This window comes from Geospiza fortis, unplaced genomic scaffold, assembly GCF_000277835.1.
Source record: "Geospiza fortis unplaced genomic scaffold, GeoFor_1.0 scaffold172, whole genome shotgun sequence".
Lineage (NCBI taxonomy): Eukaryota > Metazoa > Chordata > Aves > Passeriformes > Thraupidae > Geospiza > Geospiza fortis.
Genome location: NW_005054309.1, coordinates 2978696 through 2991122, shown reverse-complemented (window position 1 = coordinate 2991122; position 12427 = coordinate 2978696). Strand labels below are relative to the sequence as shown.

General features: G+C 45.0%; 1 protein-coding gene across 2 annotated transcripts; it reads right to left on the bottom strand.

Annotated features, from left to right (window-relative positions):
* Positions 1-4358: 4358 nt before the first annotated feature.
* Positions 4359-12077, bottom strand: COPS7B (COP9 signalosome subunit 7B). 2 transcript variants are annotated; one of them, XM_031055350.1, is made up of 5 exons: positions 10693-10711; positions 9070-9158; positions 8267-8469; positions 6916-7021; positions 4359-5710 (listed from the first exon to the last, which is right to left on the bottom strand). In XM_031055350.1, exons 2-5 carry the CDS (start codon positions 9073-9075, stop codon positions 5552-5554), a joined length of 474 nt encoding a protein of 157 aa, XP_030911210.1. In that variant the 5' UTR covers positions 9076-9158; positions 10693-10711; the 3' UTR covers positions 4359-5551. The 2 variants fall into 2 exon arrangements, with proteins under 2 accessions (XP_030911210.1, XP_014167807.1); XM_014312332.2 differs by lacking the exons at positions 9070-9158; positions 10693-10711 and adding an exon at positions 11903-12077.
* Between the last annotated feature and the right edge of the window lie 350 nt (positions 12078-12427).

The following is a 12427-nucleotide window of genomic DNA, read 5'->3' as shown; positions in this document are numbered from 1 at the left end:
GAGAGGTGTCATCTCAGAGTCCTGATGTAAAAGGTGCAGCACCACAGCTGGCAGGTGATCCTGAAGGAACTGGTGCTAACAGCTGCAAAGGTGACAATGAAACACCGAGATGTTACTGACTGCATCAGCACAGAGCAGCCTTAGGACTGTGCTGATCATGAGACACTGAGTGAAACACAAGGGCTGGTGAGATAAACAGCATCTTTGGGAAGGATCTGAAGGGCAAGAGAACACTACTTCCAAATCTCATACCCATGAAAATACAGTCTATGGTCAGACAAGCTCCAAATACTCACAAAGAGGTTGATCCCTGATGGAGCAAGGCTCTGCTTACCCACCCCAATCAGCTCTTCTGGAAACACAGAGCTATCGTGTGTGACTAGGGAATTTCAAAAACACCCTAATGATACAGATTTCTAAAGGCTCTTTGGAGATCTGGACATGTGGAAGCGTGTGCCATCTTCTACTAGAATTAGAGCAAGCAAGGACTACTGGCACCAATTATTTTGTGCTTTGTGGGGAAATACATATTTCAGGACTATTAAATGATTTTACAGCATCCCATTATTGCCTGGAATTTCCAGTGTGTATGTATGCACGTTCACTAGAGCAGGGACATCTCTTCTTATCAACAAGAAAAAACTGTGGTCACAGCTACCACACTCAGGCAATTTGCAGTGGGGCATGTCATGAGATGTACACACTGCACAAAGGAGCTTCCGTGCCTGTGGATTCACAGACAGGGAGCAAAGTGCTGCTCTGCCCACTCCTTTGCCTGGCTGAGCAGTTAGGGAGGGGAGTAGCACCCCAGGGATGCTGAGAGGCAGGGTCAGCCCAGGCTGGGGGGTAAACACACACTCTCTTTACAATCACTTACCTCTGGGAGCTCTGTGGGAGGGCCAAACTTGAGGAACTATCAGCAAAATGTCAACAGTCCCTGAGAGACACGGACCATCATCATGGAGCAGAATGAAACAATGACATATTCCTAAAAACTCTGCCGAGAAATTCAATCAGACTGTCAGGCTAAAATTCTAAATTAAGACTATAAGCTTGAGGTTACAAGTAGGAACTGAGATCTCTCTAAATTTTACTTTACCTTTCTTGATGCCCCTGGGTTACTCTCTTTCAGATTACACAAAAATATGCTATGCAGACTCAGGTTTTGGTTCCCTTGCATTAGGTCAGGTATTATAGAGGACTTAGTGGGGTGGAAAAAAAACAACAGGAAACTTTGTGACCAGGTGCCCGAGATAGGGCTATCTGGGTCTATTGTGTTTGTTGGGCAGGCTCTTAGATTTCCTCATTTCCCCATCATTTAGAATAATAAAGAGCAAGGTTGTTTTTCTGCATTGCAGTTTGCAACAGGCTCAGACCAAAAATAGGAACCCCCAGCACCAAGACCCCCACAAATGCACAAGTTTGGGCAGCTTTACTATGCAGGGGTGGGCTTTGCATGGTTTCTAGCTTAGCTGAACTCATATAACCCTGTACAGAACTGAAAGTTTAGGAAAAGTCTGTTTTGCCCATGTGATTTATGTTCTAATACAGCTATCAAAGATAAGGGCACTGTTTCTTCTGTCTTCCCTGCAGTGAGTAAGCACAAGTCTGCTTGGCACACAGGGACCAGTGCATTTTGCCCTCATAGGATAGGAACACAAAAACCCAAAACACCCTCTGGGGTCTGCGTCCTTTTACATTCTTTCAAGAACTGAAAGATGTTCAGCAAAATTCACTTTGCAGAGCTGGTGGGAAAATGGCCACTTCTTTAGACCACTGTCTTCTGTGAGGAACAAAAGCTTCACTCTGGAGAGCAGCTCTGCAGGTCCTACTCCTGTACATGATCCATGGAGAGACACCTGCAAGCCTGACAGCAGCTCCACAAGCATCCATGGGATTTCCTAGGGCTGCACAAGATTGATTGCAGGACAGGTCTCAAATCTGAAGACAGAAGACTCTGTCAGCATCACTGATTTTCCCTCCTGCTCTCAACACAAGAGTAAGTTAGCATTCAACTTGGCTAAGAAGGTGAGGAGGGAAGTAAAAGAAGAAGAGATTTTAATCCAAAACTTTTTTTTTCTTCTGTTAAAGACTGACATCAGCACTGCTTTATTGTGTTCCCGAATTGCCTGATGTTAGCTGGTATCAAGCGAGTCTCGGCAGGGATGCCAGGGACATTTGTTAGCACGAGGCACAGCTTTAGGGCTAGGGCAGCCTACCAGCACTGCAATCAGCTGAGATCCTCTCTTCCATTTTCCAGCTCAGTGCTCAATTCCATATTAAAAAAGCACTAGTACAAGTGGAGCTGCACAACACAAAGCTAGACAATAAAGCCCTGAAAAGCAGAGGGAAGGCAGTTTCCATCCACTTTCTCTCCCTCTGGGTGGAAAAGGCAAACAGAAGTTCAATAGCTCAAAGTCTGTCCTGCTGCAATCTTGGAGCGAGCTGCAGTTGGAGCATCCCATTGCTGCCATAAACCAAAGCAGGGCAGAATGCTCACCCTGCACCAGGGAGCAGCGTCCAGCAGTGCTCAGACAAGCTGTGTTAGCTGCCTCCAGCAGGCACAGGCAATCCATGGGAGTTTGCATCAAATCTGCCTCTGCTTCCACCTCCCTCTCATCCCCACAGCAGTTCAGCTCCCTGGGCACTGCCCACAATTCAGCCCCTAATTCACACAACTCTGCTCTGAGTTGCTGCCTTTCCTGTAGTCAACAGGACTCAACACAGTCTTTATCTGTTGCTGTTCTCAAAGAGCACAGCACTTCCTGCATCCTTGCCCGTTAACAACTCTGCCTTCTGCTTCATTTCTGGAATAGCTTCTAACTCTTTCCTTCAAGCCAGATTCATTAACCGGCTGCTGCAGAGCTGTTTGCCTCCCCCAGGTACTCTGTGCATGTCATTTGTTAATGACTCATCTCAGCCTGGGCTCATTGCAGACATCCCCCTCCTTTGCAGCACCAAGCCCTTTGATGGCACACCAGGAAAGCCAAGCATGCAAACAGCTCCATCCCCTCCAACACACCAGTCCCTTCCCTGTCCTCTGTCACCATCAGACATGGGACAGCTCTTTATTCAACGTGCTATTTCCTCTCTTGCTGCTTTGCTGATCAAAGGCAATGCAAACCAAAGCGTAAATAAGATCCTCACCCCCAGCCAGGCTTTGAGAACAGCAAAAACACAAGAACAAACTCAAAAACTTCCAACCACAAAAGAAGCTTCAGTAAACTAATGCGACCCCTGTAACTGGCAGGGAATAAACACCAAGGGCACCAAACTCACATCTACCTCCCCAGCAGACTGTGGCTTGATGAGGAACTAAAATGATTCCCAAAGGCATTTGTATTCCTCCTGCCACTTTGCAGGACTGATATTAAAAATGGAAAGAGGACTATAGAGCCTCACTAGTCAAATCCAGTGAGGAAATGGATGACCAGCACATTGCAGCTGTCAACACAGCAGGCTAGAAACAGACACAGTCCATCTCCATCACAGACTGGGGAACACAAGGTCCACCTGCACCTCCTGAGAAGCTGTCAGCTGAACACTGTGAGAAGCTGAAACAGGAGCTAATCCTGCCACTGCTTGGGAAACAGTTCCATTGAGTTACTGGTGAAGGCTTCGTGCTCTGGGCTTATCCACTTAACAACCTTGTTGCATTTCTAGGGGGAGAGAGAGCTGGTAAAGAATCAGAAGCCTGACCAGAATCAGAAGTGTCTGGGATTTGACTCAGAGGAAGCTGGAGGGAGAGTATTTTGATCTTCCTCTCCAGACTGAAAGCTGGTGTGCCTGCACTGCAGGAGAAGAAAAGGAGAGGGATTTACTTCCACAAGTGAGCAAGTCCTGTGACTGAGGACTGCAAAGATGCAGATGGCAGAGTCCTGGTAGCAATAAGAGGAAGACACGTGCATTGCACGAGCAAATGCAGGTGACAGCTGGCTGCAGGACTGGAGCATTGTCACAGTCCTCTGCTTAAACAGCTCCCCTGCCTGCCCAGGAAAAGAGCTTCTCTTTACAGAAGTGAAATGCAGGAGCCAAACTACAAAGCAGCACTCTGCTAGATGCAAAGGAAGGAACTGACTGGCCTAAAAGCACCACTGACCCTTCCACTACCAGGCATCAAAGCTGTTTAGGCTCAGGACACTGGGCTCAGCTACCAGCTTTGCCACACATCCTTCTGCACAAATCTGGACAAAGATGAACGACTGACAAAATGTGAAGAGGCTTCCCTGTCTCCCAGATGCATCAGAGATCAATCAGACCTTTGGTCTACATACACCAAGAATCAAATAAATGCTCAAGTGAACAAGTGCCATTGGACAACAAGCCTAGAACAGCCTCCAAGTCAAGACTCCAGACTCTGACATTTAATCAGCATTTTTAATTTTTTTTCTAAAATGTACTTTTTTATGAATTGCTGTTCCAATGTTTCCCCCTTTAAAAAAAACCCACACCGTGCCAAACTAGGTGCAAATCACCTGAAGTTAGTTTGTAACAAATAAAAAAACCCCACAAAACAAAGGCTGAAATGCTTTAGAATCACAACAATGTACAAAAAAAAAAAAGGAGGAAAATACAACCTGAAAGTGTTCAAAATTCAGAAAGACTCATCAAGTCCATTGCTTCAGCAAGGGGATGCTGCTGCGACCCCTGCCAGTGGGTCCTGGGCCACCAGCCTGCCTCCATGCCAAACAGGCTCCTCTCCCACTGTCGCCAGCATCCAAGGAAGAGAGAATGCATTACCCTTTGAAGGTATCAATGGGGGAAACAACTCACAAGCAGCTCTGGGAGGTCACATCACATTCAGGAGGAATAGTTTCTAGCATGCCCCTAACCACCTGCAAGGTCTGTGTGAAAGAGCAGCCTGCTTCCTCCTTATTGTACTGATGCCTCAGAGATGCAGAACAGTGCTTTAAATCTGTGAGAGATTAAAGGGCTTAGTAAGGGCAGTAAACAGACAGTTAAGTAAACAGCCCAGCACTGGAACTCATCTTCACAGAGCGAGGTAGTGTGAATTTCACCCCAGTTTAAAATAGACAGGGGTAGCGGAAAGGCTGAAGGCTTCCATGTAAAGCAGTTCCTGGCCTAGAAACCTTCCTGTGCTCCCTTTGGGAATGAAAAGATCTGTGTTGATGGCTTCCTCACTCCCAGCCTGGCTTTGGTAGCCACACTTCAACCCTGGGATTCACATGCTTGCTAGTGAAGCTCTCCCATGATCTGATTCAGTAGAGCAGCTTCCTCAAGGTTAAGCAGCAATGAACTAGCTGGGAGGGAGCAAAACTGTCCACAGATATTTTGGTTTTTTCCTGCCCCTTTTGGTTAGTCCCTTTCTTTACAAGTCCTCCTTGACAGGACCAGAGCAGGGACACCCTGAAAACTCATAGGAGCTGCACAGTGTAACTTAGCCAGGTGCTGCTAAGTGGGAGCTGTTCAAACAGGGCTTTTACTTGCCAGCTGAGAAGGGACTGGCCCAGAACCCACTGAAAAAGGAGACGCAGGCCCTTTTGCTCCTCCTGTTGTCATTCCTAACTGAATGACATTCAGATGGCATGTTCTAGTGACGGCTGGAGACCAGCCCTTTGACTTTGGACATCTTCTTTGTGGGCTGCCTTTGTTCTGTGTGTGGAGGGCACTCTCGCTCTACCAGCTGCTGTTCCATCTCCTGTGCCGACGACGAGGCTGTAGCTTTTAATGTTTTCTTTATGTTTGTGACCTGGCCAAGAAGAGACAGTGAATCAGCACCTGCTTCTTGCTCCCCTTGCAGCAGATACTCTGTTCATAAACATATTGAAAAACCCTTGGAGTATAAGAGTGGAGATTATAAAAGAGACTCTCCCAGCAGTAACATAGTCTGTATGAGTTTAATAAAGGTAATGTTTCATCCTCATTTACAGACAGGGCTGATAGTATTTCCAGTCTGGAATAACTAGGGATTACTTTTTTTCCTAAGAGACAGTGGTACAATACTGTATACCATCCTTCTGTCTGGCTGGACGGACCTACTACTGCCTTGGTGGAGAAGGAGCCATCCTACCATTCTGTCAGCCAGAAGCAGGAAGGGGAAAGGAGACAGTGAAAGAAAAATTTACTCTCAGGACAGAACTCAAAAAGCTAAAATGCCATTTGGCCTACCTGACTACCTGAGACACAGGTTATGTGCTAAGAAGCAGGAGCAGAAATTGGTTTTGTGGGAAGCAGCAGTAATATTCCTGCTACTCTGGCTGAAAAGGTGAGATACAGCACTAAGCACCATCCTTGATCCCCTGGAACTCTGCAGGGCCCACCAGAAATACAGTGAGCAAATCTTCAAAAAACCCCAAAGATTTGGGAGTCAGGTGTGCCAACTCCAAGCCAAAGGCATGTGGCAAACCAAAAGTGCTATGGATACCGATCAAGCCTCCAAGCAGGTGCAAACATAAACCTGCAGGGATGATAATCCCTGATGCAGTGCCTTGGGAGGCCCATCCCCGCCCGGCCCGACGCGGGGGAGCGGCCGCGGGCACCTCCTGCAAGAGCAATTGAGACTCCGGAGATTTTTAACTACACTTCCAGGTTTAACAAAGAGATTTTTACCCCCTGCCTGCCTTGTACGAAGGAAACAGAGTTGCAATAAAGATTTGTGGTAAAAGCATAGTTTTCCTAACGAATCAATACAGGAAACCACAATTAGTGCAGTCACCTAGCCTAAATTTATAAAAATTTATCAATGAAAGGTCCACTCTGCTGGATGTCTGATGTTTGTGGTCATACTAGCACTCAGAAGCAGATGTGTTTTCTTTCTACCCCATGCCTGATTTGCATGATTGTTAGCCTTCTTCTGAGAGCTGTGACCATCAACCAGGTGTTTATTATAGAGATTATTTCCTTCAGCAAACATTTATCCAACAGCATAGAGGCCTGAGATGATTCTGTACCCACCTCCATCTCTACCTGCTGCTGAGTTCGGTGGTGGTTCTCTTTGTACTGGTTGGCTCTAAGTACTTGCTGCTCAATTCCTAAAAGAACTGCTTCACAGCCATCACACCTACAAGATACAAATAATGTCAAACAGTGTTTACAAATTCTCCCTGGAGCAGCTCAATCAGGCAATCTGAAAAGTCACGCTCATCTAAAAGTTTAAGAAATTATTAAATTTATACTTCCTGCTTAGAGTTGCAAAAAGCTGGCAAGAAAAAGCTTTGCTGGGTACTGATGCATTTCTCAGCACTCTCTAGAGAGTCTGGGTTACCCTTACCATCAGAATAAGCGCAGGTTCAATGCACTTTCATCTTCCTTTTCAGACAGAATTACAGCTTAAACAGGATGCAACACAGTATTCAAATGCAAAATTTTAAATTATAGAAAAAAGTAATATTGATATAATCCTCCTGCCTGTTAAATGTTCAAATGACAAGAGCATTCAGCATGGAACTCAGAACTGGAAAAGACAGAAAGGGAATTGGCAGTGGGTTTACTGTTACCTTCCAAACAATGCTGCAAGGTCCTGGAAACTGTCAGAGCCCTCCCACCGTGATGGGACTGAGGGAGTTGGAGCAGAGAAGCAAAAAACCTGCGCCCACCACAGGACAGCATATTTGCCCAGCAGTTTAATTACTTTTTATGCACTCATTACCATAGCAACTAGGAAGCAATTCCCAGTCAGCTCAGGACCTGCACTGGGCTCCACAGTCTATGTGGGAATTTCTTTAGGTGGGAAGGGAATTCTACAAAAAGATGAGAAACAGCTTTCTGGCAAAGGTACAAAGAGATAATGCCACGGTCCCACTACAGCTGCAGACAGGCTGCATTCGCAGAAGCAAAGAGAAGACAAAGCCACCTGAAACGTCAAACTTGAAGAGACATCCTATCCAAAGAGCTGTGATTCTTGAGAATTTGCCCACACAGTTCTCAACACAGTAAAAAAGGCTGAAAAGTAACAGTTCTGCCCTCATTATTAAGTGCTGCAGCTCCTGCCACAGAACCATGGGTCCAGTTTGGCACCTCTTTCGCAAAGTCCTCAACTCATCACTGGGGCTCTGCTATGTAAAAGCTACAGTGAGAGCAGAAGCTCACAATGTGGTAGAGTTTGGCTTGATACATAATACAAACTGAATCCCAGATGGGATCTTGGAAAACTTGCCAAACAGACTCCTCTTCCGAGTGCCTACTTATAGCATAAGACTCCTGATTAATGGAACATGATGAAATTGAGCCAGCACTTGAAACTGTGAGGGGGGAAAACAGGACAAGCTATGTACAAGGAATAAGGAGGGTGGAGAGACTGCCTCACCATTCCTGGAGTGTTTTGACAATGTTACTGATGTCCTTCTTCTGAATGTCTCTGCCAATACAAAAATCCACCTCTAAAACCTGGTTTCGCTGATCCAACTTCCCCTGGATAATATCTGTGTAAACTGCTTCAATAATGAGATCTTCCAGCTCCCTCAGATTCCTCATATCCAGGTCCTTCAGCAACACAGAATAGGGAATGCACTAAAAACAGCAAGACCAAGAGTAAGTTAACAGTCCTAGAGCAAAATGAATGGCTAAGTCTCAAAAGGTTGAGACTCAAATGTTTACTGTATCCTACACTTTGACCTGCAGGTACAGCAGTGACTGATCATGGCTGAACAAATGCTTGCCAGGCTGTGAAATATTCTGACACAACTTTGGTAATTCCTGAAGCTTTGGTATAGTATAGCACATTCTAGAAGAAAAAAGGTAAATGGGATTGTAGAAGAAATTAAGAGTGTTGCGTAATTTTCTCTAGAAGAAAAAATCAGTGTTTTAAAGAATGATTCTCCATCTCCAGCAGTGAAAAAAGCCATACAAAGTTTCCCAGACCTTCACGACCAATCTGCATGTCAGTTCAGACACCCCCACACTTCACCCATGGAAGTCCACTAAGTTAATATCCCAAATGCACAAGGAGAGAACACTGTACCCTACATGTACTTTCCCAGAACAGGATTTTTTTGGGGAGTACTTATGCAGCCTGATACAACTTCAGAGCTCTGGAGTGGATGCCATGTTCTAAATTGAAACCAAGAGACAACAGCTGTCAAACCCCTTTACCTGTCAAACACATTTTACCTTCATTCGGGAAGCCAGGCTTACGATCGTCAAGTGCTTCAGCTTGTTTTTCTGAGTCACTGTTAATTCAGGCAGGTTATCTTTGTTTGCTGTTAATGTCAAAAAGACAAGATTCAGGACTTTTCTTTGAAAATTACATAATCCAGGCTGCAGAACTCCAGGTTAGTTATGCTACACTACACCCTGAAATACCGAACACCTCCCGCTAATGTGGGTGCTGGCTGGTGAGCAGAGTGTGCAGCTGCAGATAAACTGGCACAGCCAGGGAGAGAAGGGGAAAAGTTAAGAACAACTTGGCAATTCCATTCTTATCTGCTTCTTTAGTAATTCTGGTTCTGGAATTATAAGGTAATTCATAACTGGTGCCCTGCCGAAACAGTTCGTCAATAGCTTTGCTTCTACCAAGTAATTTTTATTTCATTAACAAGCTGACAGAAAAAAATCTTCCCCCTTTGCTAATCTGGTTGCAAATACAGCTGGTTTTATTTCTCTGAAGAGCTGCAGAATTTAAAGTGCAAAGTACCAAGCTGAGGAAGAGAGCAGAAATCATTAATCTAGATGGCCACACTGTCACTGTATTATATCCATGTGCCTCATGAATATTTAAAAAGAGAAAGGAAACTGGCAGCCCTCCAAAGCTAAGAAACTCTTTAAAATATCTACTTTAATGGAAATTAGCGTTTCAGGGACACTCAAGTTCTCCCATCCATCCCACCTCATTCAATGCTCTTCATTTTGACTGCTTTTCCCCCTTTCTCTTTCTTCACTAGAAAAGGAAGAATGAACTGTGCTGTCACACAGTGACACAAGAGCCATGGACAGCAAGCACATCCTCTAATCAGTCACAGAATTCATGAGGCTCATGTTGCTCCACAGACACTGGAATTTCCAGTCCTTGCACTTAAGATGCCACTGCTCCTTACAGGAACTAGATAGCTCATCCACCACAGTGCAAAACAGCACTATGACAGAATTATTTGTCACACTCTGTAATGGTCTGGATGAGGCTGCTACCCACAAATGAAGCATTAAATTGTAGCAGAATGGAAGCATAAGTACTAGAGATAAAAGCACATTTCAACAGATACAAAGATGATTCACACATAGTCTTTCTAAAGCTGTATAAAAGTCATTATTTCAACTTGTAATCTAGCTAAGAAATTATTCACTTTGTTTCAGCAATGCCGTCACGGAATAAAAGGTTATCTCACAAACCATATAGGTTTTTATAAATAATGCAGAACAATTTTGTCTAAGTTTTCTGCAGTTTCCATAACCGGTGTCATCTAAATTTCCATAGAGATGTCTGAAATTTCCCTCTACAGAGGTAAGTGGGCTGTGAACATCAATGAATTCTGCTGCAGACCAATTCAACCCAGCACTGCAGTCCCATCCAAACCAGCAGCACCCCAGAGTGTCTAACCCTTCCTTTCATTTTTAGCAAGCAAAAAGCACACATGACCCAGACCCCTGACAGACAATTCTCTTCCTAAGCAACTCCTGTTCCTGTATGCTTTCACCCAGCCACACTACACCAGGCATGTAAGAAAGCAAAGAATTGCTTCTGACAATCCTGAAGGGCAACCCAGTCCCAGCCTCTGCAAAGGGGCAGCAGTCTCTTACCTACATAGTCCCGGTAGGTAGCGTTAGACCCCTCAGCAAGCTGGATGGGGAGAAAAGAAAAATCCCATAAAATGGGCAACATAACCCTGAAAGGCACCTTCTCCAGAGAATGGCTGAAGTCTGCACAGGTATTAAGCAGAAAAGCAATTACATCCCAAGCTGGATCCTTCCTTCCTAAGGCCTCAAGAGCAGAAATTTCAGGAGTTTTAGAGTCAAGATGATCCAGCCATTTCTATGCACTGGAACTTAACTCCAGTTTGGATTGTCAATGCTTTGTGTGGCAACTTGGGAGGTAAAAGAAAAAAGCAAATCTTAACTCCAGCTGACAACCTACAGGGCCACTCCTCTCATCAGGTGATAAGCAAGCAGGTCATGGTGATGGCTGGTGAGGATCCTGTGAAAGCTGGGACAGCTTACCTGCAGAGCCACCAGAGCTTCCAAGCAAAGCAAGCTGGGACACTGTAACTGGAGTGCATTTGGACGTAACAGCTCCTCTCTTGCCTGCAAACACTTCACTGGAATAATGGCAGCACCAAGCAGTGATGTTTATTGATTGGGTTTTTAATACCATTAACTGCACACAAACCCAGGAAAAAGCCAGCACTTGTCATTTGATACTGAATAACCATCGAGGTGCTTTTGTGCATATTTAAGAGCCTGTTTGGAAAGCCAACCTTGCTGTACTGTGTTACTCCAGCTGCAGAGATATTCAGCTTAGATTCCTTCATTGTAGAAGAGGCAGGGGCTGGCAAAGCACTCTCAGCAAAAGTTCTGGAACTTGCTTTCCACCTTGGTTTGAAATGGTTTGGATTTGGTTACCACCCAGGCCTGATACACTAGACATCTGTTCACAAAGACTTTTGGAGAGCACTGAAGTTCTGCTTTCCAGGACAGTAAAGTAGAAAGGGATTTTTTCCTTGTTGGCTGCCAAAGTGCCTTGTTTAAAAGTGCTACTGTGCTGCTGCCAGGTTTTTGCTGTGTTAGCAATTGCCTTAAGGTAGCAAAGCTTTATATAGGTGCTCTTTAACACCTAACATATACAGGCAAAAGCAAGGTCAGTCTCTTATTCAAAAACATCTCTCAACCCAGGTAAGTTGCAACAGGCACTCCTGGCACAGAAATTTCACCCACAGGCTGCCTGGAGAAACTTCTGGAGATCCCTTATACCGGTAGTGCAGAAGGGAAATTAGAATAAAAACTCAACTCTTACCTGTTTCACATTTGTTAACTCCAACAGCTCTCCAAAGACATAAACCCCAGGAGCTTCCAGCACTTGATTTATAAGAGCAGTCAGAGCTGAACCACTTGTTCCTTTGGCTAGTAAAATGAACTGCTCTAGAAGATTGCAGGACGGCTTCTGTTCTCCTGCCATTCTAGGTTTTCAATCTGTCAGTAAAAGAACATAATATTAACACATCCCTTCTCCTCTGCTGAGCTCTGCCTGGCAGGGGACCAGGAGGTGCTCAGCATAGCAACATTTCAGCTGCCAGCCTTTTCTTCAGCATTCAGGGGGCAGGCCAAAAACCCAGCAGGTTCAACTGCTGATTTAGCTGGGGAGCAAGGATGACTCTTACAATTTCTAAGCAAAATTTCTGTCTGAGCAGTCCCCTAAAAGGATCTGCTCTTGCAGATCCCTTCTTATAAGACGAGAGTTTAGATTTCATGCTGTTTTCAGACTTTTCCTTCTAGTGATGCTGCCAAATAATGCCAACTGTAAAGATGCTTATTGATACAC

Coding starts and splice junctions, on each gene's coding strand:
- COPS7B (XM_014312332.2), bottom strand. CDS start 12,064: ATGGCAGGAGAACAGAAGCCGTCCTGCAATCTTCTAGAGCAGTTCATT. Junction 8,470..11,902: donor AGTTAACAAATGTGAAACAG/GTAAGAGTTGAG, acceptor TGCTGTTTTTAG/TGCATTCCCTATTCTGTGTT. Junction 7,022..8,266: donor GTCAAAACACTCCAGGAATG/GTGAGGCAGTCT, acceptor TGTATCTTGTAG/GTGTGATGGCTGTGAAGCAG.